A 27,987-nucleotide genomic window follows, 5' to 3' on the forward strand; every position below is an offset into this window, starting at 1 on the left:
CTTTCATTTGCATTCAGTAAAGCCATTCAGATGGAAACCTCTCTTTGTAGGGAGGTAAGTCAGTCTGCTGATAGATTTTGTAGTTGATGTAAACAACAAAGAAATAAACAAAGGTAGCTGATGTAAAGATCTTTCCCTGTCATACATTTTTATTGGAAAAAAAAAATTGAAGAACTTCATACATAGATTGCTTTGCATTTCATGGATGTTCATATTACAGCTCCATTTATAGGCTTTGTACAGCATATTTTTAACTGTGTGAATGAGGTTTGTCCATATTTTATACTTTTATCACATTATATTGAGTTATATTGTTTGGTCTGTACAAGAATTTAACATACATATTCCCCCTTCTTTTCTGCCAGCATAGATGTCTTCCCTTCACTCCATTTTCCATTTCTGAAGAGATACTGTTGAGACAATCATCCTATTAATGTGACATCATTAACAGAACCATTATAGTTATACTGAAATAAGTCTCTTGCTATTTAGGACTAGCTTACCTAAAACAAAATCTTAATAATTTTGCATCTTTTCCATTCTAATTTTCCTAAAATATGAAAGGACACTCTCTAAATGACTTAGCCACCTGCATTCTGCTACAAAGACCTTTTACATCTGCACTTGAAAGGGAATCCTCTGAACTGTCATTCATGTTAAAATTCGACACTTATCACCAAGGACTTAACAAGACTTTGAACTTTCTCACCCATTACCAAGACAGTTTCCCCAATTATCACCTGTAATACCATTAACTCACAAACATCCCACTCTCCCTACCTTTAATATCAGCAATTCACAGACACTTACCTTCCTTCCTCCCCCTTCCCACCCCCCCGCATCCCCCTTCTGTTCTGCAATGTGATTTGTCCTTTTCATATTTGTTCATTTTTTTTAATTGTATCCTTTGGTATATATGGTTGTGACTACTTTCTTCCACTATTTGATCTGAGGAAGTGGGTCTGGCCCACGAAAGCTCATCATCTAATAAACCATCTTGTTAGTCTTTAAAGTGCTACATTGTCCTGCATTTTGCTTCAACTACCCCAGACTAACACGGCTACATTTCTATCACTATTCTACATGCAAGGCACTACATTTAGCCGTTTGGAATGGAAATCCATCAACCATATGAAGAAACTCGCACAGATACAGACAGACATCATCTTTCTATCCAAGTGCAAGAAAATGGACATCGTACCCAAAGGACTGAAAGTGAACAATCCACTAAGATCAACATACTTCACTGACTACAGTGAAAGACTCTGCCTCACACTATCCAAGAAATTAAGAAACCACCTGATAAGTATTTTATACAAGAAACAGAAAACCATCAAGAATGACATTTCTAACTTAGATCGTCTCATCTCAAGACAAACATCCACACCGACTGACACCTTGCAAGACTTTTGTTCCACCAGACAAGAAATCTACTATACACACTTCTATTCCCTACAACAAAGAAAAGACAATAAATTTTCTAACCTGCTCCATACCACTGGCTACAACAGCAACTGCCTCAACCCACCGGATAATATTGTTAACCTCTCCAGCTACAAACTCAATCCAGCAGAAGAGTCTGTCTTGTCCCGGGGTCTCTCTTTCTGCCCCACATCCCCCACAAACTGGATACAATTTTGTGGTGACCTTGAGGCTTTTTTTCGCCGCCTCCGTCTCCGAGAATATTTCCAAACCACCACTGAACATCAATCTGACCTACCAGATCCCCCCTACCAACACCAAAGGAAAAATAATTCTATATGGACTCCCCCTGACGGTCGGAATTACAATCTGGATTTCTATATACACAGCTTCCGCAACAACGCACAGACTGACATTATTCGCAAACGACAACAAGCGACACACAATCTTAGCCGCGCTGAACACCATGCCATCCAGAGTCTCAAAAACAACCTGGACATTGTAATCAAACCAGCTGACAAAGGGGGTGCTGTGGTCATTATGAATAAGGCCGACTATTACCAGGAGGCAACCAGACAACTCTCGAACACCACATTTTACAAACCTCTCCCCTCTGACCCCACCTTGGACTACCAAAAGAAACTACACTGTCTCCTTAAAAGCCTCCCCACAGCTACTCGGGAACAAATCCTCACAGAATCACCTTCTGACCCCCGACCAGGATTGTTCTATCTACTTCCCAAGATCCATAAACCTGGGCACCCCGGACGTCCCATCATCTCTGGTATTGGCACGCTCACTACTGGTCTATCCAGCTATGTAGACACTCTTCTCAAACCCTTCGTAACCAATACCCCCAGCTATCTCCGAGACACTACTGACTTCCTAAGGAAACTACAAAACATCGATAACCTCCCCAATAATATCATCCTTGCCACCATGGATGTAGAAGCTCTATATACCAACATCCCACATGAAGACGGATTACAAGCAATTAGAAACACTATCCCAGAGGACACTACTGCCAACCTGATAGCAGACCTATGTAACTTTGTTCTCACCCACAATTATTTCCAGTTTGAGAACAACTTATACCTCCAGATCAGCGGCACAGCCATGGGTACACGCATGGCCCCACAGTATGCTAACATCTTTATGGCTGACCTAGAACAACGTTTCCTCAACTCCCGTCCCCTTTCACCCCTCCTCTACCTACGGTACATCGATGACATCTTTATGATCTGGACACATGGCCAAGAAACACTGGAGATATTCCACAGAGATTTCAACAACCTACACCCCACCATCAACCTCAGCCTGGACCATTCTACACGAGAGATCCACTTCCTGGACACCACCGTACAAATCAACAATGGAAAATTAGACACCACTCTCTACAGAAAACCCACCGACTCATACAGTTACCTACATGCATCCAGCTCCCATCCAGAACACACCACACGATCCATCGTCTATAGCCAAGCCCTTCGATACAACCGCATCTGCTCTAACCCCACTGACAGAGACCAGAAGCTTCAGGATCTCTACCAAGCATTTATAAATCTCAACTACCCACCCAGAGAAATAAAAAAGCAAATTGAAAGAGCCAGACGAATACCTAGAAACCATCTACTTCAAGACAGACCCAAGAAAACCAACAATAGAACACCACTTGTCATCACCTACAACCCCCAACTAAAACCTGTCCAACACATTATCAATAAACTACAGCCTATATTGGAACAGGATACCATACTCAAAGAGGCTCTGGGAGACAGACCCATAGTCTCCTATAGACAACCACCTAACCTCAAGATGATTCTTACCAACCACCACAGGACATACCACACTAATACCAACCCTGGTACCTTCCCTTGCAACAAACCCCGTTGCCAGCTTTGTCCACATATTCATTCTGCTGATACCATTATTGGACCTAACCAAGTAAGTTATAAGATCAAGAACACATATTCCTGCGCATCCAGAAATATAATCTATGCTATCATGTGCCGAAAGTGTCCGTCTGCTATGTACATTGGACAAACATCTCAGACACTTCGCCAAAGGATTAATGCCCACAAAACAGATATCAGACAAGATCACAAAGAGAAAACAGTTTCTTGCCACTTTAACCAGAAAGGACACTCTCTAAATGACTTAGCCACCTGCATTCTGCTACAAAGACCTTTTACATCTGCACTTGAAAGGGAATCCTCTGAACTGTCATTCATGTTAAAATTCGACACTTATCACCAAGGACTTAACAAGACTTTGAACTTTCTCACCCATTACCAAGACAGTTTCCCCAATTATCACCTGTAATACCATTAACTCACAAACATCCCACTCTCCCTACCTTTAATATCAGCAATTCACAGACACTTACCTTCCTTCCTCCCCCTTCCCACCCCCCCGCATCCCCCTTCTGTTCTGCAATGTGATTTGTCCTTTTCATATTTGTTCATTTTTTTTAATTGTATCCTTTGGTATATATGGTTGTGACTACTTTCTTCCACTATTTGATCTGAGGAAGTGGGTCTGGCCCACGAAAGCTCATCATCTAATAAACCATCTTGTTAGTCTTTAAAGTGCTACATTGTCCTGCATTTTGCTTCAACTACCCCAGACTAACACGGCTACATTTCTATCACCAGAGTACAGGTGAGTTAAAAAGTCAAGACAGGCTAAAAACAGAAGGGCTTCCTGATTTTTTTTTAAAGTCTCAAAGTTTCTGGGGCTTATTTAATTATTTTTCAGAATCTGGCTCATGATTTTTAATCCCCTTGCAATTGGCAATATTGCAGACTAAACTAACTCAGTTCACCTTGATTCCATCTCATGCTTGTTTTAGCGTCTATCATATTAAGCATACAAAGACCAAGATGACCTTAGGTTACTTTTTTCTCACTCTGGCTCAAGAAAGCTTTTGTAAATCTTTCAATAACATCAAAATTAGAGACCTCAACAGATCAAGGGCTGGGGACTAATGTCTCCTTTTTTGGAAGCACAGGGCCTTTAGTTCTGTTGGTTTGGAGCTTGGGCTCCTCTATGAGACTGGAGTTTATGGGACTTGGTTTTGTGTGTTTGACCTCTGTGTTCCTCTTCTACTTAATTTTAACAAAAGACAGAAGTATGTAGCACTTTAAAGGCTAACAAGATGGTTTATTAGGTGATGAGCTTTCGTGGGCTAGACCCACTTTCTCAGATCAATATGTGGAAGAAAATCAGCACAACCATATATACCAAAGTAATACAATTAAAAAGAAATGAACGCATGTGAAACTGACAAATCAAATTTTAGAACAGAGTGGGGGTGAGGGGAGAAGGTTAGTGCCTGTAAGGTAATGACATAGGGGTGATAATAGGGGAAGCTGACTTTGTAATGGGTGAGATAATTAGAGTCTTTGTTTAAACCCATATATAAAGTGTCAAATTTAAGCATGAATGACAATTCTGAAGCTTCTCGTTGAAGTCTGGAGTCTCTTTGAAGCAATATGCATGTTTTAAGGTCATTGAGGGAATGGTCAGTCTGGCTGAAATGGCAAGCAACAGCTTTCTCTCTTTGAGAGAGTCTATGTCTGTTTTATGTGCATTGATTCTTTGGCGAAGTGTTTAAGACGTTTTTGTCCAATGTACATAGCAGACGGACACTTTAGGCACATGATGGCATGAATTATATTTCTGGATGAACAGGAATATGTGACGTAAGACTCTCCCATAGAGAGAAAGCTGTTGCTTGCCATTTCAGCCAGACTGACCATTCCCTCAATGACCTTAAAACATGCATATTGCTTCAAAGAGACTCCATCGAGAAGCTTCAGAATTGTCATTCATGCTTAAATTTGACACTTTATATATGGGTTTAAACAAAGACTCTAATTATCTCACCCATTACAAAGTCAGCTTCCCCTATTATCACCCCTATGTCATTACCTTACAGGCACTAACCTTCTCCCCTCACCCCCACTCTGTTCTAAAATTTGATTTGTCAGTTTCACATGCGTTCATTTCTTTTTAATTGTATTACTTTGGTATATATGGTTGTGCTGATTTTCTTCCACATGTTGATCTGAGGAAGTGGGTCTGGCCCATGAAAGCTCATCACCTAATAAACCATCTGGTTAGTCTTTAAAGTGCTACATACTTCTTTCTTTTGTTTCAGCTAGACCAGACTAACACGGCTGCATCTCTATCACTATTCTACTTAATTTTAAGATTCTTATATCTTTTCAGAGAATGTAGTTGTTGGTTTTCTCTTTGGAGATGAACCCATCACAATTCAAACCTTCCCATGCTTCTGTACCTCAAAGGAGACCAACCAGGAGCAGATCTGGGGCCCTTGATCAGCCCTCAGGCTAAGGAGCGGGTCTGTCACCTGATCGAGAGCGGAGTGAAGGAAGGAGCTGCTCTCCTTCTGGATGGACGAAACATCAAAGTGAAGGGCTATGAGAGAGGAAACTTTGTTGGACCAACAATCCTTGCTAAAGTCCAGGTGAGCTAGCCAAGGGCTGATCACTGGATACAAAGGATTGAAGTATGTCATAGAATCAGTGGAAAGAGTGGCACTTGTGTTTTTTCCCCAATACCCTTGGTAATGGCACAGTGGACTTATCAGTCATGATAGGCTAGATGGGAAACTGCTGCTGAAGTGTGTGATTTTGAGCACTTCACACATGTGTTAATTGGGCAGGATAGCATGTTTAAGGCTCCACCATGGGTATATCCTGAAACCTTGATGGAAGAGTGATAAGCGAAGTGGTCTGTGAAGCTGGGAAATTGGGAGGTAGGAAGTTAGAGGAGTGTGGATGGGGTTTAATTGTTAAACTTTCAGCTGCTGCACAAAATATTGGTAATTTGGAATGACAATAGGAGAGTTATGGGCAATGTGAGAGTGCAAGGGAGAGGGATAGCTGGTAAGATGCAATGGGGTGACTGGCAGGCAAGTTGTGCCAGTTGTAGTGATCAGATCACCAGGCTGGTGGGGGATGGAAAGACAGGAGATATGGAAGCAGAAGCAAAGTAATCCGAGTTTGGACTCCTTGATCAACCATTAGGCTAAAGAGTAAATGTGTTACTTGCCTAACAGCAGGCAGGCAGGGGTAACAAGAAGGCTAAGTGTCAAAAGCAAGAACAACTGATGGTTTAATGTTTGGTGGTGTGAATGTGGGAATTGGGTGTGACAGATGACAGGGTGTGGCATTGTGATTGTTGGCTACCAGGGCATGTGAGACGGTGGGACATGCAAATTCAATAAGGATAAATGCAAATTATTTCACTTAGGAAGGAGTAATCAGTTACACACATGGAAAATGGGAAATGACTGCCTTGGGAAGGAGCATTGCAAAAAGGATCAGGTGGGAAGGGTTCCATAGTGGATCGCAAGTTAAAGATGAGTGAACAGTTGCCAAAAAAAACCCACTCACAAAACATAAATTCTGGGGCATATTAGCAGCAGTAAGCAAACCTGAAAAGTCATTCTTCCACGTTACTCTGTGCTGGTTAGGCCTCAACTGGAGTATTGTGTCCAGTTCTGTGTGTCACGTTAAGAAAGATGTGGACAAAGTAGAGAAAGCCCATTGAAGAGCAACAAAAATGATTAAAGCTCTGGAATACAAGACAGATGAGGGAAAAGTGGGGAAAAAAATGGGTTTGTTTAGTTTGGAGAAGTGAACGGATTGCACAATAAGTTTTCAAGTAATAAAAGATTGTTACAAGGAGAGTAAGAAAATTTTTTCTCTCCTTAACCTCTGAGGATAGGACAAGATGCATTAGGCTAAATTGCAGCAAGACTGATTTAGGTTGAACATTAAGAAAAACTTCCCATCAGGGTGGTTAAGCACCAGAATAAATTGCCCAGGGAGGATATGCAATCTCCGTTCTTAGAGATTAAGAGCAGATGAGACAAACACCTGTCAGAGATGGTCTTGATAATACTTAGTCTTGCCATGAGTGCACGGGACTGGACTAGATGACCTCTTGAGGTCGCTTAGAGTTGATTCTATGCAAGATGATGTCCATTGAGAAGGATGATGAATGATGGGAACGTTCTGAGGGTTTGATTTGTGTAGGATGTGTTCTCTTGTTTGGGGGGGCATGTGGCATTTTCCTGGCTTGACTTTTGCTTTCTGCTGTTTTTGCCTTAGCCAAGCATGACCTGCTACAAGGAGGAAATCTTTGGGCCAGTTCTGGTGGTTCTGGAAGCAGACACTCTCGATGAAGCAATTGAGATAGTTAACAGGAATCCCTATGGAAATGGAACCGCAATCTTCACCACCAATGGTGCTACCGCTCGGAAATACTCCCACTTGGTAGATGTGGGGCAGGTATGTAGCACAGGGTAATGTATAGAGTAGAATTATTCCCATCAGTGCTTGCCATATCCATGGGACACACGTCTAGTTCCAGTTTCTGATTTCTGTTTTAAGGTGTCATAATATTTGATTAGGTAATATACTACTTTTACATACTAAATACTCCATATTTAAGGAAATTGGATCTAGTATCAGGGGAAGAGAAATGAGCAGATGGTCTGTTATTTCTACAGTGTTGTACTTGTTCCTTCTATTAATGTGGCAACTTTGCTCTGATTTAGGTGGGTGTAAATGTTCCAATCCCAGTGCCTCTGCCCATGTTCTCCTTCACTGGCTCACGTGCATCTTTTAGAGGAGATACCAATTTCTATGGCAAACAGGTAACTCAAGAAATTAGGAAAACTATTGTGTTTTGCTGCTCTTTGTAACTGGTACAGGAAGCCAGGTAGAGGTGAGGGAAGAGACCACAATATGGCATTAAGGTGGAGACTTGTGAATGGAGGAAGAATTGAGCAGTATAACTTATTGCTGGGGCAGAGACCTCAGGATTACGGGAAGGGCAGAGAAACTACTGGCCGCTTGGGTACTGGATATCTCTGGACCCTGAGGGTATAGTGAGAAGTTTGCAGGAATCCCAAGGCCAAATAGTCAACCCTTGTTTGTTTCATTTCCTTTAGGGGGTTCAGTTCTATACACAGCTGAAGACCATTATATCTCAGTGGAAAGAGGAAGATGCTACAGTTACCAAGCCTGCTGTAGTTATGCCAACCATGGGAAACTAACCAGCTTTTACAGGGTACCATCCATGATGCTCTTCACCTTTTGTGCTACAGACTTTTCCCAGCTATGTCCTGACTGCTTTTGTTCCCTATTTCTTTGGGAATAGAAAGTCCCAGTCTTCCCAAGACCTCTTTCCAAATCAGGGAGGCTTTTTATGTAATGCACAATTTAACTTTTCTGTTGTTCTCAGCTAATTGAGCTCACTTTTCTCCCCAGAGGAAACCCTCTTTAGTGGCAGGTCAAATGTCAAGCCTGGGTATAAGGTCTCTTCTCCCCATCCCTTCAAACTGCACTTGTACAGGCTCCATTTTCTATTAGATAGTACCACTGACTCAGTGCTGCAGCTTTCTCCACTTCCTTCTCTGGCCCAAGATTCCAATTCTATTTCACTTTGAGGAAATCTCACTGGTGCCAGCGAAGTGGCTTTTCTGTTATGGAGAAGGTAACAAGTTTGGGACTCTCTGAAGTTCTGAAGAGTTTAACCTCAGACCCACTGAATAGTTTTGAAGGACTTGACACTCGGGAACTGGCTGCTTTAAGAGTTTTAGAAGGAGATCTAGTGGGGGGGCTTGACTGAAGATCAAGGAGATTGCTATGAGCGTGAGTCCCATCTATCTGATTGGAAACGCTCTGATCCCCATCATCTATGTATCCTGACAACTCCTGTTAGTTCTCAACTCTTATCTGAAACAACTTTCAGGATGATGCTTATTATGATAGCAGCAGTGTGCCTATATGCTGTGTGAATCTGGAAGCAGAAGCACAACCCTGTGTATATAACCACTCCAGGCTCATGTTACTCAAGCCATGTTAGGGGGGAATTGGTAAGAAGAAGGCGTTTCCTTCCATAGAAAGCAACCAATCCCAATCTTTTAGTTACTCCTCCTGATTTTATGTTGCTACTACCCACATTGATTCACTGTATACCTGCTCAAGTATGTGTGCACATCTTCTAGTGACTGCAGGCCCCAATACTAGTGACAGGCCAGGAGATTGTCAGCCTGTGTGATAAAGATCTGTTTCTTTGCAACTGGAGGTCTGAAATTCTATCCCTAGCACTGATGGGAGGATTGGAGGTTGAGCTGGTAACTCATGATGCAGCCATGGAGTAGTTAAGGAAAAGTCCTGGGATGGAGTAAGATTAAGGGTGACATTATCTTGGCTTTACTTGGACTCTTCTATAAGGGGCAGGGATCTACAGTCCCTCTAAGCTGTGCAACTTCCCCTTAAACTCCACGCAGGGATTCAGAACATCTCCCTGCCCCGAGAGCTACCTAGGGTGCCCCGTGGTGCTCCAGCAATGATTTAAAGGGCCTAGGGCTCCAGCCACCACCACTCCTGAACTAGCTGTGGCTGGGCGCTCCAGGCCTTTTTGAATCACCAGACTGAGGGGCAACTGTCCCCTTTGCCCTCCTCTTCCCACCCCCTCGTCAGCAGGCCTATCCCAATCCCTTGGCTCCATTCCCACCACACGCTGCCCATGTGCACAATGACTTTTGTTATATGATATATCACTTCCACCTTGGTGCACATAAGTCATTCTGCATATGGATGCAAAAAATTAGAAGGTACACTGGGAGAGACTTGTAAAAAGTTGCTTCTCGCACCTGAGGAAAATCATGCTCTCAAGCTGATTCTAATCATGATTCATTGGTCTAATTGAACGAACTGAATGTGAACACTTTGTATTCTGCCTGCTGATAGAGGCCTTTTGTAACTGACAGCTGCCTGACTTTAATACAACTGCTGGTGTGCCATTAATATTTGTGTATTTTCTCTCAGGTTCCAGTATAGCTTAGGAAAATTCTCATTTCTGCAATTGATTATGAATAAAAATTGCTAATGCATTTCTTTAATGAGTGAGGGGGCAGGTGTTTGTTTTTAAATAAGACCTTGAGGGGGCAGGTGTTTGTTTTTAAATAAGACCTTGGGCAGACCTAGTGGGCTAAGCTGCACCATTGATCCTATTACTAAAACTTTTTGGATCCAAGTCACCACCTCCTTTTACACACAAGCTTACTGCTGCTAGGACCCAGATCTTTTCTGGGTCCACATACATATCACTTCATTCCAAATGCTCTTTAGTCTACTACACTTTTACTCCAGAACAAAAAGAAATCTCCATCAGAATGCAGTCACGCACGATCTTAATCTCAGCCTCCAGCCCAGATTCCACTGGGCAGCTAGGAGAACCCTACCTACATACCTACCAAACTTGAGCCAGGTAAAGAATAAAAAAAAATTATTTAGAAGAAAAAACCTTAAATACATATTTATAAAATTAATTTACAATCCCCTTTCAGACTGGTTTTAAATGGAAACCAAATCAACATCACAATAAAATGGGGATAATAACGTTTTCACAGCTGTAGCATCATTCCATGTACACAAGAGTCCCAGAAGAAAAGGTGTGGAAGAGGCAGTAGCCGTCATTACCTTTCATCTTGTTCGGTCAGAGTCAAGGGGTCACATTACTCTACTGTCTGGGGTGTTCTCAATATCTGGAAGGATGGCTCCATGAGAAGAGGACTCCGAAACTGGGACCTGCTGCGTGATGAAGGTCAAGCTGGGAGCAATGTTTTCAGTTCTGCAAAGGTAAAACACTGCAGATGAGTCAGCAATAACATGTTGCTGTTCACACACGCATGGTAAGGAGGGAAGGGGTTAAATGGTAACCTCTGATATGACAACAAATAGTCTGGTAGCACTTTAGACTAACAAAACATGTAGATGGTATCAGATGAAGAAGTGGGCTGTGCCCACAAAAGCTCATGATACCATCTACATGTTTTGTTAGTCTATAAAGTGCTACCAGACCATTTGGTTTTTTTTTTTCTGTAACAGACTAACTCGGCTACCCCCTGAAACCTCTGATACGATATAAGCTTAGTCTTTCAACTCTCCATTTTCGTTCCTCAAGCAGAGGTTTCTCTTCCCTACCTCCATTCCAGCTCTTACCAAATCCTGTTCGCTCCTTCCTTTACAAACTCTAAAAATCCATCCCTTCCCATGCCAAGACCACTTTCATTTACATGAAGGTTAGCTCTTGCCTTGAGTACAGTAGAACCTCAAACATACAAACACCACAGTTATGGACTGTCCTGTCAAACAACTGCCACCACGCAGATTTGAATCTGGGCTCTCTGAAGCTTAGTGTAGGAGCATTTACCCTTTGAGCTAAAAGCTAGCTGGCTCTCAGGTCTAGGTCTAGGTGCCATTACATGTGACCGTGAACTAAGGGTGTGTCTAGACTACAGGGTTTTTTCGAAAAAAGTGGCCTCAAAAAACTTCCCCTGCATCTAGACTGCAGCTGTGGTCTTTCAAAAGTAAATCGAAAGAACACAGCAGTTTTTTCGATCACGGAAAACCTCATTTTACGAGGAAGAATGCCTTTTTTTAAAAGTGCTTTTTTGAAAAAAGGCGTTATAGAACGTGAACTATGCTTTTTCAAAAGAGCATCCAGACTCACTTTTTCAAAAGTACTGGCTGTAGTCTAGTCGCTGTCTTTCAAAAGAGGCTTTTTCCAAAGAGTCTTTCGAAAAAGCCTCTTTCAAAAGAGGTTTGTACTCTAGACGTACCCTAAGTGGCTACATCTACACGGCAGGCTTTCTGCACAAGTAGTCCTTTGCGGAAGAGTTCTTGTGCAAAAGCTTCTTTCACAAAAGCGCATCCACACCTCAAAATGCATCACTTTTGCGCAAGAGAGTGTCCACACTGCACAGACGCTCTTGCACAAGAAAGCTCTGACCATCAGAGCACCTGTGCTTTTTCAGTTAAGCTCTTTTTGCACAAGAAACACCTGCGGAGCGTCCACATATGCCTTTTTGCACAAGAGCTGTAGCGCAAACAGGAGTCATGCCTTATAGAAGGAGGTATATCTACACCACAAAAAGCCCTCTGTTCTGTCAATTGACTGTAGATTTTCTTGCACAAAAACATGCTTGAGGTATGGACGCTCTGCGGATTTTTGCACAAAAACAGCTGGTTTCACTCAAAAACCTTATAGTGTAGACATAGCCGCTGTGTGGGTTACACAGATGCTAGGTGAGATGGGAAGCAAGCAATGAGGCAGCAGTGGAGATGGAAAAAAAAAAAAAAAAAAAGCAAATTCTGTACTCCACATGCTGCCTGTCCCCTCCTCCCTTTATTTGCCATGCTGGTGGCAGCCACTTACAGCTAGAAGGGGAAGATGCTGAAGTTTACAGGCTTAGCTATGAGCCACTGAGCAAGCAGAGCAGGAGCAGTTCCCTGCTTTCCTGTAAGCCACAAATGCTGCCTCCATCCCTAAACTTGCAAGCTCAGCCCAAGCTGGGAAAGACGCTAACCAACTTGTTCCTTGGCATGTGAGCTACTAGAGCCAGAGCCCAAGCTGCCTGCACACTGCTTGGGAGAAGCAGCTTGGTTTTAAAAGGCCATAGACTCCACCACACGCCCACTGAAACCTCAGTGCTGCATGGTGCTTCACTCATCAACCTTGCAGTCAGGGGTCTTAAACCAATTGCCTGTTCCCATTCACGCTCCCCAGGCAGCAACCCAGGTTGGAGGTGAAGACACAGAAGTTTGTGCATGGTTGTCTCAGAGCAGTGGTAGGCAGCCCATAAGAGTTCTATGTGTAGTCCATGAGACATTTTGTTTACTGTTACCCATGCTCAGGGTGGCCAGATTCCACAGGTTTCTGTCTGTGTTGTTTTTTTCCTACTGGTATTACTAAAGTTACACATATGCAAAGCAAGGGCACATGAAATGAGGTATGTGCTGACTGCACACAATATTTAATGTAAGTGCCTTGTGCTCCCTCTGCATCAAATCTAAGTACTGCTATGGTTCAATTGGCACATCCTGTACATTCTAAGTATGCAAGCATAGTTAGCAAAACTAACCTATCCCAGAAACCATCTCGATTATCACAATTTTGCAGCCTGAGATGGAGGGTGTGATGGCGCGTTGGGGTTTCCCTGTCTCCTGCACCCCCGTAGTGGCACAAACAGACTCCACCAGCCAGTAGAATAGAGGGAGTTTATTGATTCTCCAGGATTCAGCACAGATGTAATTTGGTTACAGGGCAGGCCTAGGATGCCTCAGCCCCCCTTGAGATGGGGGAGACTGGGCCCCTAAATTCCAGCCCCTTCCCTAGGCTGTCTCCTCCATGATCCCAGACAGAAACTAAACAACTATCCCTTCCAGCCCTGCCCCCCAGCCAGGGGTGGCATTCCACCTTCCTTTGTTCCTCTCCCTGGGAAGTAACCGGTAGAACAGGTTACCTCCCGGTCCTATCAGCTACTCGGCTGGGCCGTGGTACAGACCGCAGCCAGTGGGGATCACCCACAGCCCAAGCCTAGCAACCAACAAGGTACCCACACTACATCACAGAGGGCCACTCACATGGACTACTCACTAGGTTAGGTTGCCCATTGTTCTATCAGAGCCTATGAAAAGCCAGGGTCCAGATGTAAATAGGACTGATTCCTATTTCTGATGTCCAAACAACGATAGCTGAACTGAGAAAGCTTGGGGAAGGATGGCCTTAGTTTGCCTAGAACATTAAAGAGAGTGGGGTTCTATATTTAAATAAGATGCCAGCCATGCAGAGGCATAGCAAGGGTGTTATGCACCCGGGGGCGAAGGCAAAGTTTGTGCCCCACCCCCCACAAACCTGGTGCATGCTGAGCTGGACCCCGGGGGAGGGAGGGAGCTTGTACCACATCTTACCCCACTCCTTCCAGTTTGGGGCCAGGCCCCTGCATGCATTAACACTTTGGCAGAGGTGGAGGGTCAGGCTGGGGGCAGAAAGGTGGCTCTAGCCAGCAGTGGTGGGCAGAGGGATGATGGGGAGTGGAGAGGCACTAAATTGGCGCTCCTCCCTCCAACCCTCCTCATTACACCGCTGTAAATAATCCACATCTTAGAATATTTATTGTTTAATTAGTTACTTATTTTACTAACTACAGACAAATATAAGTTATAAAGTTTTGGGGGTTTACATTCTGTTAAATAATTTTTTCTCTTTAATTTGTTCATATCCTGATCTCATTAGGTTCACGTCTTTTACATTAAAAGTGCCAAATTCTTAATATATGTAAGTTTTATAAAACAAGAGAAATAAATGTTATACAACCTAAATATGAATTTCATCACTATATTTCAATCAAGCATTTAAAACCACTGTTATAGCAAACTCATTGCTTTAATGAATAAAAGGTAAAAAGAAGATTGAGCATATCAAATGTATTTTAAGCAATCTCTAAAGCTTCCTAACTGCTGAGTTACTTACTAGTTAACCCAGCTGTTTTTCATACTGTCGCTCAGCGACAAACTACATCATAATTATGAATGTAAGAGATTAACTTGCCTATTAAAATAACACTCAGAAATATTTTTTAATCAAAGTAACACACAACTCCAGAATCGCCCTCACTTTTTGAAAGCACTTGAAGCAATAAATTAGAGTAGGAGGGGTGGTGCTCTGGGGGAGCGGAGAGGGATTGGGTTAGAATAGGGGCATGGGAGTGCCTGGCTCTGGGGGAAAGGAGGGTAATATTTTGTTAAATTTTTGGGTTTTATGTATTTATTCCCAAATAATCACAAAATGTATATTAATTTTATATCAATAAATGTCAATTTTTGCAATTGCATGAATAATTATATGTTTATGCAAAATCTCAGACTTACAAAGTATCTGAAATTTTCACAAAAGCCTGTTCTATTTGGCTGACCATGGTCTATACTTGTTTTTATTTCAACAAAACAAGTTATGTATCATATACAAAATTTTAAAGTACCTTAAAGTTTTATATTTAAATGAAAAATCATTTTATATGAGCAAATAATTTTACACAAATTATTGTATTATATTAAAACAAGACCTGAAAAAATATTATAAAATATACCTAAAACATAATCTATAATAATAAATAATTACAACTTTCCTATAGAAGTACATTTTCTTTGGTATCCCTGAAAGCTATCCGTTTTCATTTGTGTGGCCCTCAGAGGGCTTCAAGTTTGACATAGAATCATAGAATTATAGGACTGGAAGGGACCTCGAGAGGTCATCGAGTCCAGCCCCCCACCCTCAAGGCAGGACCAAGCTCCGTCTACACCATCCCTGACAGATGTCTATCTAACCTGTTCTTAAATATCTCCAGAGAGGAAGATTCCACCACCTCCCTTGGCAATTTATTCCAATATTTGACCACCCTGACAGTTAGGAATTTTTTCCTAATGTCCAATCTAAACCTCCCCTGCTGCACTTTAAGCCCATTACTCCTTGTCCTGTCCTCAGAAACCAAGAGGAACAAATTTTCTCCTTCCTCCTTGTGACACCCTTTTAGATATTTGAAAACCGTTATCATGTTCCCCCTTAATCTTCAGCCCTGCCTTCCATCCAAAGCCCCATACTTTCTTGGGTCATGAAGCCACCCCTACACACACCTTGCCTGGGGCATATGGAAGCTATTGCCCCTCCTCCCCCGTCTCTCCCTTTACAAATATGACCTCTCAACAACTTTCTCCAAATATAATCAAACTGTTGCCTAGTAAAGGAAAGGCTTCTGAGTCCAGGAGATGGAATGGTGCTGGACCTAGATTGTAGAAAATCACAAACAGAAGAGATGGGAATGACTAGAACTATTCAGAACTAAAAGCAAAATTAATCTTTTCAACATAAATTCCCCCCCCCCCAACTGTACTCACATGCAGATACACCAGCACCAACAAGTAAACAAAAACCTTCACTAATCAATGTAGTTCTCTTTCATGTTAGGAAAGATGATTATATTTGTTTTTAAATACCTAACTGGTGGTTGGGTGTTGTGTTAATAGAGGCTACAGAAGTACCTAGATAAAGCACTATAAAAATGTAATATCTTACCTAGCTTTGTTTCTTTCTTCAGAACCAGGAGTAACAGCAGGTGGAGTTGAAGGGACCAAAACATGTTTGCGTTTCCTGTGAGAAAGAAACAAAGGCAGGAGAAATATGGATTGAGTAAAGTATATGCTAAGAGGCCACGCCTATCTCTGTTCCTCACTATCTAAGGAAAGATGAATAGCAGCAGGAAGTGCTACTCTGTTGCTAGTGTAACCTTGGGTGGGCTAGACTTCACTTCATTGCCCTTTTCCAGTGCCTTAAAAAACTCAACTCCCATAGAAAAGTAGCTGGAGACCCAGAATTCAGTCTCAAAGGATTTTCAGTAAGGATTGCTGCACCCAGTCAACCTCCCCACATTCAAGTACCAAAAAGAACTAAAGAAATGAATTTAAATAAATAACTTTATAAAGTCTTATGATGAAAAAACAAAGTCTAGTTTTTACCTAATATGCTATTTCATAACCCATAGACATTATCTTCACAGTTACAATAAACATAAAGAGAAAACCAAAATTAAAATTTGAACAGTTCAGTCCACACAAAATACAGGCTATGTCTACACTACAGAGTTTTTCAGAAAAACAGCTGTTTTTCTGAAAAAACACGCAGTGTCACACCTCAAACGTGTTCGAAATAACACAGAGCTCTTTCGCCACAAGGAGTGTATGAACAGGGAAGAGGGATTTTTTTGCGCAAAAAGAGGAAAAAGCACAGGTGCCCTGGTGGCCATTCTGTGCATAGCAATCAGAGCTTACTTTTGAGAGAGCGTCCATGCAGTCTGGACACTGTCTTTCGCAAAAGCTCATAGTTTTTTCTATGCGCTTTTGCACTGTGAACGTGCTCTTGCACAAGAAGTTTTTGCAGAAGATCTCTTCCGATAAAAGCTTATTGTGCAAGTAGCCTGCAGTCTAGATGTAGCCACAATAAGAAACTGAGAGCTCTCAAAGCTTAGGTTTAATTCACATAAGTCTCAGTTAGTATCTTTGATCACCAAATCTGCATAGTTTGCTGAGTCTGAATCATCTTCCCTCCCACCACTTGCTTGTAGAATCTTCAGTTGTAATCCATACAGACTCTTCCTCTGCTGTGGATCACTGCTAGACAATCAGCTAACTGATTGATTTGTTACTCAATTCACAAAATTAATTTTAAAGAAAACTTCAGTTAACGACAACAGCCCGCTTTCTGGTTCTGAGCTCAATTTCTCCTAACTCACATAGGCCAGTGGTTCCCAACCTTTTTGATACTGGGGACCAGCAAGTCCATTCACAAACTTTTGGCGACTGGTAACATTGTATTTGCATACTCATTCAACCAGGGCCTGATCGGGCAGGGTCTCGTCTGGCCTCAGAAGAGTGCTTTCCTGCATGGAAGGAAGCCGCACACCACAGGGTCTCCTCCCAGTTGCAGAAGAGAACTCCCCTGCACAGTGGGAGGGCTGTGTGGAAGCACTCTTCCGCAGCTGGGCAGAGACCTCCATCCCTGCCGTGGTGCTGGTTGGCTGAGAGGCAGGACAGGACAGATCTCTCCCAACAGCTGTGGTGAGAACAGTATACCCCAGCCCGGCCCCCAGAGCCACTGTGGCCCAGCAGCCAGAGGTCCATGTCCTGGCAGCGGGCTGTGACTCGGTGGTTGGGAACCGCTGACATAGGGCACATGTCCTGACTGCTTGCCCTCATGGAGCTTGACCCCAGCAAGACAGAGAACCAATTGGAGCAGACACCAAAACTGTAACACCCAACTCTAGATGCTTCTGGGTGTAAGTGCTAAATTGCCTAGCAACAATGACCCAGACACAACTGACTCCTACCTCCCCACCATGGGTCTTTTAAAGAGATGTCTGCCTATTAGGACACTTGTGCATTCTGTTTTTTAATTTAATTTAGACAGTGGAATTTCTGTTTTGCTGCTACAGTGAAGAGGGAATCAGATGCAGAAATGCAGAGTTCAGGAGTAAAGTACAGCGAGTTTCTGCTGTGCAGCTTAGCTCTAATCACATACGGGGAACAGCTGTCCAACTTTTTATGTATAGAGCTTAGATTAATTATCCTCCCATTTAGCCTCTTTGGACATTAATTCACTTTCTGACTTAAGTGACTGTGACTCAATGATTAGCTCATCAAGTTCACTCCCCCTCTGATTCACAGGGAACAAACAGAATCCCCTAGAAGATGTTAAAGTTAATATTAAGCTTATCTTAGTCAAAAACAACAGGAAACAAAGTTTAAATGACAGATTCCAATTCTAGTTTGTGGGCAAAACATGAAAAGTAAATAGAACATAGTGTTTTCCCCAAATTAAATGCATTAATTGGACATTCCCTACAAAATTCTGCTATATGTAAGATTATTACATGTGAACACACTTCTAATAGAGCATCCAACCATATCCCTGCTATTGCTGTTTTTTTGGGTTTCTTTTGTCATCAGTTTCTCTATCAGCTTGGACAATGAAATGAGACTGATCAATATCTCTTTTTAGTTACCATACACACACAGCATGGTTTCAGTTTCCAGTTTGTGAATCAAGTTTTCAAAGAGATTTCAAAAACTATGGTCACAAATTCTGCAAGCAAATAGCAACATGAGCTATATTGTGAGCTCAATTTTAATGACCAGGTTTTTTTTAAATGTCAACACATTTTCAACCTTTTTATGACTGTGCAGATTGCTTTGTTTGCAATAAAGACATATTTCATTCTGTGTATGGGACATTCTGTCATTAATTGGATAAATGATCTCATTACAATCACTTGCTAAACAGGAAACAGTTATTCACTGTGAATAAAATTAATTTAATTGCATTGGTTCATGACAGCAGATCTCAAGACTGTAAGCCAAGACCCTTTTTTAATTAGGTCTCCAGGACTGACTTAGATTTGCTGGGGCTCAGGCCAAAGCCTGAGCCTTACTCTATGGAAGGCTAAAGTCCAATCTGATGGCTTCAGTCCTGAGCAGCAGGGTCAGATTGCAGGCTCCTGGCCTGGATCTGAAACCCTTTGGCTCTGTCCTACTCCCTGGGGTGGTGGGGCATTGGCTTTCCCCTCTCCCCAGTAGTAATTTTTGTTGTCAGAAGAGGGTCAGAGTGCTATGAAGATTGAGAATTCTTGTACTAGGACCACTCCGTGTCCTCTTAACCACTACTGCTACTTTTCTTCCTCTTCAGAGGTTCGAAAATTGCACCTCAAGACAGAGTAGCTCATCCTAGAGTCAGATTAAAATTAGCCAAGATTCCCTTCTCCAAACTAAGATGGAATATCTTTCCTTCAGCCTACACAAGTACTGGTCAGCACAGGATCAGCCTTAGCTGCAGAATGGGGTATCCAAGCAATCACCCTGGATTCCACAACAGGAAGAGCTCTGTGTCCAACTACTACCATAGAAAAAGCATTACCGTCGCTCCATTCCATTCATTCTTGCAAAGAGTAATCTGAGAACACATTCCTTCTGCTCCCATGTCAACTGGCCAATATCCACCTTCCCTTGCTGGATATTTGTCCTGTAAAACACCATCAGAGTGTAGATCAATGTAGTAGGAGAATAAGATCAAAGAAAATGTTATCATCCAGCATAAAATATCTCTGGCCAATGGATGCGCAAAAAGGATTTTCAGTCATAACCTGAATTCCCTGAGTTTCATTCAGCTGGTATATATGTAAGCACAAAAGAATCCTGCATTTGCAGGAGATGGACTATACACCTTGATCAATCTTCCCCACCTATTTAAATTCCACAGCTTTCTAAATTGTCAGATGGGCTAATCAGTTGAGAAAATCTGATATCTTGTCTCTGACAGTTGCCAGATATTCCAGAAAAAGGTACAAGAAACCCCATGGTGGATAGTTATGGAATAACCTGTTTCTGGGGACAGTTTCCTTCTAAGCCCCCATAAATTAGAGAATAGTTTCTATTCTGAAGTATGAGGGTTTATAGCCTCTTTTTTAAAAAAAATATTCAATATAACTGTGAATGTTTTCATTATAATATAAATATCTAGTCCTTTTAAAAATCCTTTGAAGTCTTCACCTTAATTATACATTTTGGTAGTGAGTTTTGCAAATTATGTGTCGGGCAAGAAAACCATTATTTTTATCTCTTTTAAATACATTATCTGTCCCCTTGTTTTCATACTGTGAGAAGGTAAATAGAAGCACCTTATTTACTTTCTCTATATTACTTATCATAGACCTCTACCATTTCTCCTCTTACTCATACTCTCGGCAGAAAAAAAAAACCTCCTGGTCTTTTTCATATCTCTTTGTATGGAAGTCTCTCTCTAATCACTTCCATCTATAGGTGTTGAACTCCCCCTATTTTTGCTATAATCTTTTTGAGGTAGGTTGATTAGAATTGAATACAGTATTGCAGGTGAGAGCATACCACTGATTTATACATAGCAATATGATATCCTCTTTATCCCAGTCTTTTTTTCATTCTAACATTTTGTTTGCCCACTTAGCAGAGGTTTTAATCAGGAATAAAATAGAGCCTTTCACCTACTGTGTTACTGAATTTGATAATATACTACATTTATTTTAATGAAGTTGTCTCTTTTTCTGTTTTCAATAGGCCACAGATTTTTGTATTGACAATGAAGAACTGTATTTGAGAAGATGTAAAAGGAGATGTGTAGCTGAGGCTTTTGGCTCACAGGGAAAGACACAGGAGACAGAGGTTGTGAGAAAACCATATTAAAATGATCAGCACGCAATAAATAATAGTGCTGGCATTTAGCTGACATATTTAGGTGTCAGTGATAATTTATCACTTCTATTGTGTTCTGCCGGGTCTTCAGCAGCAGACGGTCCTGAAACTCTCTAAACTGCTGGGTCTGCAGCCTTCTCTCCAGTGCTGAACTCCTTTCCTTCCCTCCCGCCCACCACAGTAGCCTCCAAAGAGATTACTAATCTGGGTACTGTTACTACACAGTGATTTTTAAGATTTAGGTTTCATTCCTGTGAGCCAGGGAGATGGACAGTAAATGGTCTGCTGTTTAATTACTAGTACCATTTCTCTGCCTCCTGCAGGTCCTTGTACACACTATTTGTGCTGTGAGCATTGCTGTTAAATGTTCTGATTTTTGGGTACTCTTCCTTCCCTGCAAACGCTTCCATCATTTTCTTCTGATAGGCAGCTTGGGCCACCTGCTTGTAGCACTTTCTGCTGGACAGGATCTCACGTTTTACTTGTTCCAGAGCTTCTAGGAAGAAAATTTCCACCTCACTCCTCTCATCCAGGATGTTCTTGGCCAGTTTCTTCACTCGATTCATCTCCCGATCCTTCATTTCCAGCAGCTGCTGCAGCTTGTTGATCTCTACCATGCCTGCCTGATTTTGAACTAAGGCCTGATGCTGTGTCTTCTGAATTTCTGTTTCAAATTCTTGAGTCATATGACCTAGTGCCATCTCCAGTCTCTCCACTTTATGCTGCAATGTTTGGATCTGGGCTTTTTGTACAGTGACTTGCCGGACCTTTTCCTGAACCAAACTCTCATTTGTTTCCTAAAGGACAGGAGAAAATTATTTGGACTCTCATCTTAATCACCCTGAACCTCAGACTTCTTTCAGTAGTAACAGCACATGGGTCACATCAGCCTGGCAGACATTCTGGCACTTCCATGCTAGAAAGTGTGCAATAATCTGGGCTCTGGGCTCTGCCTCCAACTGAGACAAAATGAAGAGTGTCTGATCTGCACAATTCCCATTGTACACACTGAACTCTTCTTAGAGGGGCACCATAGGAAACATTTTCTATTCCACAGTCAAAAGGACAGAATAAGAGCCTCATGTCTCTTAAGACAGCTCTAAATTACAGTAAATTGTGGATGGGTTTGACTGGAAAGGCACTTAATGAACTTAAATCTGTATTCAGAATTTGTATTTTAGGGGTCCCTTCCTAGGGAAGAATGAAATAGAATTAGGAATCAAAGCAGGAACCTTCTCCTGCAGAAGAAAAGCATTGTCCTCTTCCAGCTGTTTCTTTATTTTTTGTAGCTCTTCAGTCTCCTTCAGGTGATAAGCAAGAGCCTCCTGAAGACGAACATTCTCTTTAAACACTGCTCTCCCAGTGTTGTCTAACTGCCTAAAGAAGAACAAAATACAAGAGGTGACATCAGAACCTTTTAGGTCTTCCTGTATTAATATCAATACCCTAATTTCACAGAAAAAATATTTCATGGCACTTTCACTGAAACAGTTTTGTTTCCAGCTTCAGGGCTGGACAAGAACGGGGGTGGGCACAGATGTTTCACTGAGAAAGCATTTGCTGAGTTTCTGGGCTGAAGCCAAAATTAATTTTATGGTAGAGATGTCAGGATAGCGATGGTCCCTGCATTTAAACTGTGAAAGTAAAAGATGCAACCAAAGGCCCTTACCCATTTCCCCACAAATATTGTACAGTGGTGTTGGCTGCCTAGTAGTTATTTGTAAGTCCAAGAGTGACAATGGCTTTCTGACTCCTCATTGTAACTGGAGAACAGATAAGGCCAATGACTTACACAACGGCCTCATGGTGGGCTCTCTCTGCCAACATTACTATCTTCTTCTCAGCTTCTCTTTCTAGTCGTTGCTGAAGGGGAGAAAAGGCTGCTTAAATAAATAAAGACAGACTGTGTAGTACTAAAGAAAAAAATCAGACAAAATCCATGTTTCTAAAAATCACACACCTGGGATTAAACTGGCCACCGAAACAACTCTTTATTCTAGAGGAAAAGAGGGAGTGAGCAGCAACATTGATTCCTTTGGGGCACTAAAACCACTTCCCCGTGGGAGTGGGAATCCAGCAATGACATGGCCCTTCAGAGATTCTGATGCCTCTGATTTTTCCTGAAAAGTTGCACCCAATTGCAATATCTTACTTTTTCTTTTTTTTAACAAACGCCGTTATAAAATGTTCATCAAAAATAGCCAAAGCAACTCAGATCTTGGCCAAGGGGAAAGCCACATTGTTCAAATATGAGATTCCTAAATATTTTGTAATATATTCCTAAATATTTTGTACCTTTTCTTCCATGAACCTGTTCTCTAGCCTTCCCAGAGTCTCCTGATGTTCCTTGTTTGAAATTCGCATATTTTCTTTGATCTATGATTTAAAAAAAAAAAAAAACCTTTAACAATGGTGCTATATTTCAACCTTCCTGATAAAAGTATAGCTGAAACTCTCTGCACAGCAACTCCCAGTTTTTATCTTGCTCATCTCATGCTCTCATTGGCCCCTAACATAATCTCTGTCTCTTCTCTTACCTCTCTTTAGTGATGTTACACTTTTCTTTCATGGTTTACCAGCTTTCCTAATTTTAAATATTTGAAAAGCTTCATTAGCATACTTTCCATTAGTCTGTTAATATACAGAACATGGCATAGACTCTTGTAAAACTCTTCCCAGTCTCACACAATTAGTTATACTCCCTCTATTCAAATAATCATCTGTGCTATTCAAAACTCTGTGCCCTAATATTTTTTAGAAAAATTTTGCAGAAAGGTATTTCGTATCTTACTTCTGAACATTAATTTATTATTTGTATTACCACACCAAAGAGATTCCAGTTATGGATCAGGGCCCCATTGTGCAAGGCACTATTTAAACACATAGCAAATGATAGCCTTTGCCCTAAATAGTTTACAATGTAAGTGATTTACTTATGCCAAGAGATAAGATAGTCACTGCATTTTATCTGCCTGTTGATGTGGTTATTGAGAAATCATGTTATAACTTTTATAAACCCTATGGTACTTATAGCCCAAATACTAAGTCTTCTGTACATATTCTTAAAGGAGGTGTAAGCCCCTTCTGATATATAAAATGAGTGGATCCCAGACCCTATAATCCTTGCTTAGTGCAGAAGAGCCTGAGTCAAATGTTAGCAAGCCAAGTGCTCTGTAAACCGCTTTGAGATCTATGGATTAAAATCACTAGGGATGTTATTTGATTAGTCTATAAGGGAGCCTCACCTTTGAAGTGTAGCAACAGCCCCAGAGTCCCCAGCTGGTCCCTTACTCCCTGCGGCATTTCAAAGTGTCAGAACTACGTGGAGCCTGGGGTCCTCTACGGACTTCCCTGCTGCCCCGGCTCTATGCAGTGCTGCCACTTTGACATGTCGCAGGGAGCTTCACACAGCGTTTCAAAGCAGCAGCACCATTTGGAACCCGGGCTCAGTGGGGGAGAACCCAGCTGATCCCAGCTACATTCAGTGCTGCTGCTCTGATGCCTGTCCTCCTCGTCCCCCCCCCCCCCCTTACTGCCTCTTTCTGATAGAGGCAGCAAGGGGAGGGGAAGTAACTAGTCGACTAGTATATCAACTATCTGATAAGATTTTGCTTATTGGACAGTCGACTAGTCTTTCATATCCCTAAAAATCACTAAAAGTACTAGATACTTTATTATATGACTTGGGTTTGGCCCTGTATTTTTCTCAAGATATTTGAAGACTGAACATTTGTTGTATTTGTCCTCAGTACTGAGGCTAGACTAGGCCTTTTAATAGCAATCTGACCATGTTTTGTGCTGGGGAGCAGGAGCAAATGAAGAAGCCACCATTTCACTGAAGTTTGAAATGATTCTCTGTACTAACAAGCCAAGTTAAAACACACTGATTATTTTTAGCTAAAATAGTGCTAACTTCATATGGTTTTCGCCTCCAACCATATCCCAGTTCGGGAACATATATGTCTGACCAATATATTGCTTTCTACATTCACAGTAAGCCTTATTTGCAGTAAACAGTGTAATAAATCAGTCAGATTCATCCATGTTCTTTCCATGTCAGTCACCCACCCCACCATGAAAGTGGCAGAATCACTTCCCATATAATTCATTACAGACTGTGGATCATGTAGTTAGTACCAGTGCAGGTTACCATGTTGAATTAATTTTAATTAGATTAGGTCATTATTGCTTTCAGGACATTAAAACATCCAAAATTAACATGTACGACAAACTTACATCTTCCAGTTCCTTCTCCATCTGTGCTTTCTTCTTGCGAAATTCTTTTATTGTTTTCAGTTCTAACTGAATTAATCCAATTTCTTTGGCTTTTTTGCTGAATTTCTCCTCCAGATCCTTCAACTGCACAGAATAAAGTTCTGCCTGCAAATCAGAAAATCTAATCAAGAAGAGAACAAGTTGTAACTATTCAACAATATTACTGCAAAAAATAGATAGCAAATGAAAATTAAGGACTTGGTGTGCAGAATTTTTAAAAGTCACTAAATTAATGAGACTTAGCACTAGAAGGGAAAGCAACAAGTTAGACAGAATCAAACTACTGGAAAAATAGGAGGCATAGAAAGAAGTGTTATGTTTAGACCTATCTTTGAATATGTCATTTCCCATTATATTCTATTAGAGATGGATGGGCAAGAAGTTCTTGATGAGCTCACCTCATGCAATTTATTGCTTAAGTACGGGGAATAGCAGACTTTTGTAGTCAGGTTTCTGTAAAAAAACTCTGAGTACTACTTGGTTTTCATCTTGATGCCAATAAGACATCCTTCTGTTGTGACCCTACCCACTCTTTATCTATCTAGATATTAGTACTGGTATCAGAGATAGCAAACCACACTCAACAAACTAAAAAGGCCTTGTATAGTCCCCAACCCACTTTTCCTTTGCTGTTTTTTTTCATGCCATGTGTTTATCTCAAAAGCTTTTCTGCATAGCAATTATTTCTATATTGCTCATATTACTAGAACCAAAACCATTGCTCAGCCTGCTATGGAGGCCTCATTTGAAGGGAAAGGGAGCAGTTCACTCACCACTTTCTCATTCTCCTGTTGAGCCTGCTGCTTCAAATCTAGCAGTTGCTGTTTCAGTTTTGAAATCTGCAAAAGATGAAAATAGAGAAACCACTATGATTGAGAAAACTCTCCCCCATTTGTTTACTTCTCTCCCCAAGCCTCTTTCTGGGATCACATCAAGAAAGTTACAGTGACACACAAAAGGTCTCTCATTTGTAGGATTTAAGCTGGCACTGTAGAGGAGGCAGTGTAGGGTTGTGTACACTGGCCCTATGCTGAACCTGTATTGGCAGAATTCCTTGTAGGGACTCTACAGCCCCCATTATGCCACTAGAGTAACATATGGCACTCCAGAATCTGTCCCCCCACTTTTTGCACTATAAATTTGCAGTTGAGTGTCTTAGGTCTGCTCACTCTCTCTTACTGAAGAAACTTTACAAGTGTCAGCAGGGGACCAGAAAAACACATTCACTGTGACTGATACTGGAGAAACTCGGAAAAAAGTTACAGAGATGTAGTAAAAACATGCTAGGTCTCATCAGTATATGTGCATCTGGCTTTGACTTCTCATATTTAAATATGGCCTGCAGGTGTCAGAAGGTGATGACTATTCCTGCTCCTGCACATGCAAACTGCAAACGTGCTCATCATCTATGCCGAGCACCCTTTTTTGGATGTGTGCAGCATACTCATCTGTTTACAGCATGCGCCAAAAGCATAGGGGGAATGGTAGATTGTTGCACCTTTCCCACAATGCCTGGCACAGCCGCGTGGAGCAGGTGTGGAATATCTGTGGTATATAGGAGATGATACTGCCTGTGAGCTATTTTTGATTTGTTCCATCAAATGCTTCAAAAGGCTCTATGCTGCATTACAAGCTGCGTGTGCACCATGGACAGCAGGTTCTGTGGTCACTGCACATTTGCAGATGACATATTGAACAGTCTGCATCTCCTCTCTGAACCTGCCAATAAGAGACTTGTGGACCTAAAGGCTGCTATATTGTAGGATGAGCATCTCCACCTTCGGTGTGGACACTCAGAGTGCATGGAGTGGTGGATAGGTTCCGGTCTCTGCACATACCTGCTCTTCTTTCTCCAAATCCTGCTTCTTGAGAAAGCTGATCACCTCAACTGTGTCCTTCTCCAGGCGGTGCTGCTGCCATGACAGCTCCTCATTGTTCCTGGCCAGCACGCGTGCAGCCTCACGATACTCGGCCCGGGAGATCTCGGTCACCTCTAGCCGGGCTTCCCATAGTGCTGTGTTGGCCTTGGCCCGCTCAGCCACAGACTCCCTATCCACTTTCGAGTCAGCCTTGGGCCCCTTTTTTGCCCTGTTTGGAAAAGCTGAGGCATGTGGGTTAAAGATCCTTGAAACTCCCACCCCACTGGGACACTGTGGAAAAGGTCTCCCTCTACCCTTCCCCCACACTGCCTAGTTATATGCCCCCTTCCCTCCCTAATCGCCCACCTCCCCCGCTTCTGCCCTTCGCCCCACTGCCTGGTTCCCTGCCGCCTTCCCTCCCTATTGCCCCCACTCCGCACTTCCCCTCCCCTGCCCCGTTACCCTGGTTACCGGTCCCCTCATCTCTCCACTTCCCTCGACAGGCAGTTACCTCCCCCGCTTCGCGCCTTTCCCCTTCCGCATCTTGGCCCCGGCCGAGAGTCACGGGCGTCGAGTCGCAGCCCGGATCGGTCTCTTGAGACAAGAGCTCGCAGCGATCTGTTGCTATGGGGACTAGAAGCCAGAAGCTAGTGACGAGTTAAATATGCGTCCGTGACGTCACACGGCGCGCTGACGTGACACGCGGCACCGGCGAGACGAGATGTGGGGTCTCGAGCGCACCGGCGAGGCGGTGAGTGCCGACCACGGGA

The 27,987-nt window shown here is 42.2% G+C and overlaps 3 protein-coding genes across 5 annotated transcripts in view; 2 read left to right on the forward strand and 1 right to left on the reverse strand.

Moving 5' to 3' along the window:
• ALDH6A1 (aldehyde dehydrogenase 6 family member A1) overlaps positions 1-10,369 on the forward strand; it is a 28,147-nt gene extending 17,778 nt beyond the window's left edge. The window contains exons 9-12 of the mRNA XM_075926885.2: positions 5,733-5,914; positions 7,566-7,745; positions 8,015-8,113; positions 8,411-10,369. Of these exons, the coding sequence (XP_075783000.2) occupies positions 5,733-5,914; positions 7,566-7,745; positions 8,015-8,113; positions 8,411-8,515 (566 nt within the window). The 3' untranslated portion in view covers positions 8,516-10,369. The remainder of the gene's footprint in view (positions 1-5,732; positions 5,915-7,565; positions 7,746-8,014; positions 8,114-8,410) is intronic.
• Positions 124-27,867, reverse strand: BBOF1 (basal body orientation factor 1). 2 transcript variants are annotated; one of them, XM_014570797.4, is made up of 12 exons: positions 27,729-27,867; positions 27,197-27,446; positions 26,132-26,197; positions 25,320-25,463; positions 23,379-23,459; positions 22,876-22,946; positions 22,316-22,460; positions 21,387-21,880; positions 19,774-19,878; positions 16,384-16,458; positions 10,950-11,100; positions 124-410 (listed from the first exon to the last, which is right to left on the reverse strand). In XM_014570797.4, the coding sequence occupies exons 1-11, from the start codon at positions 27,758-27,760 to the stop codon at positions 10,980-10,982; spliced, it is 1,584 nt and encodes a 527-aa protein (XP_014426283.2). In that variant the 5' UTR covers positions 27,761-27,867; the 3' UTR covers positions 124-410; positions 10,950-10,979. The 2 variants fall into 2 exon arrangements, with proteins under 2 accessions (XP_014426283.2, XP_025037750.2); XM_025181965.3 differs by lacking the exon at positions 19,774-19,878.
• Positions 27,835-27,987, forward strand: part of ENTPD5 (ectonucleoside triphosphate diphosphohydrolase 5) — a 46,541-nt gene continuing 46,388 nt past the window's right edge. The window contains exon 1 of one of the 2 annotated variants that reach the window (XM_089778440.1): positions 27,835-27,968. The gene's annotated coding sequence lies outside the window, so the exon portion shown is untranslated. The remainder of the gene's footprint in view (positions 27,969-27,987) is intronic. The other variant, XM_075926893.2, reaches the window with a different exon arrangement.

Source organism: Pelodiscus sinensis, chromosome 5 (genome assembly GCF_052426305.1).
Source record: "Pelodiscus sinensis isolate ZL-2025 chromosome 5, ASM5242630v1, whole genome shotgun sequence".
NCBI lineage: Eukaryota > Metazoa > Chordata > Testudines > Trionychidae > Pelodiscus > Pelodiscus sinensis.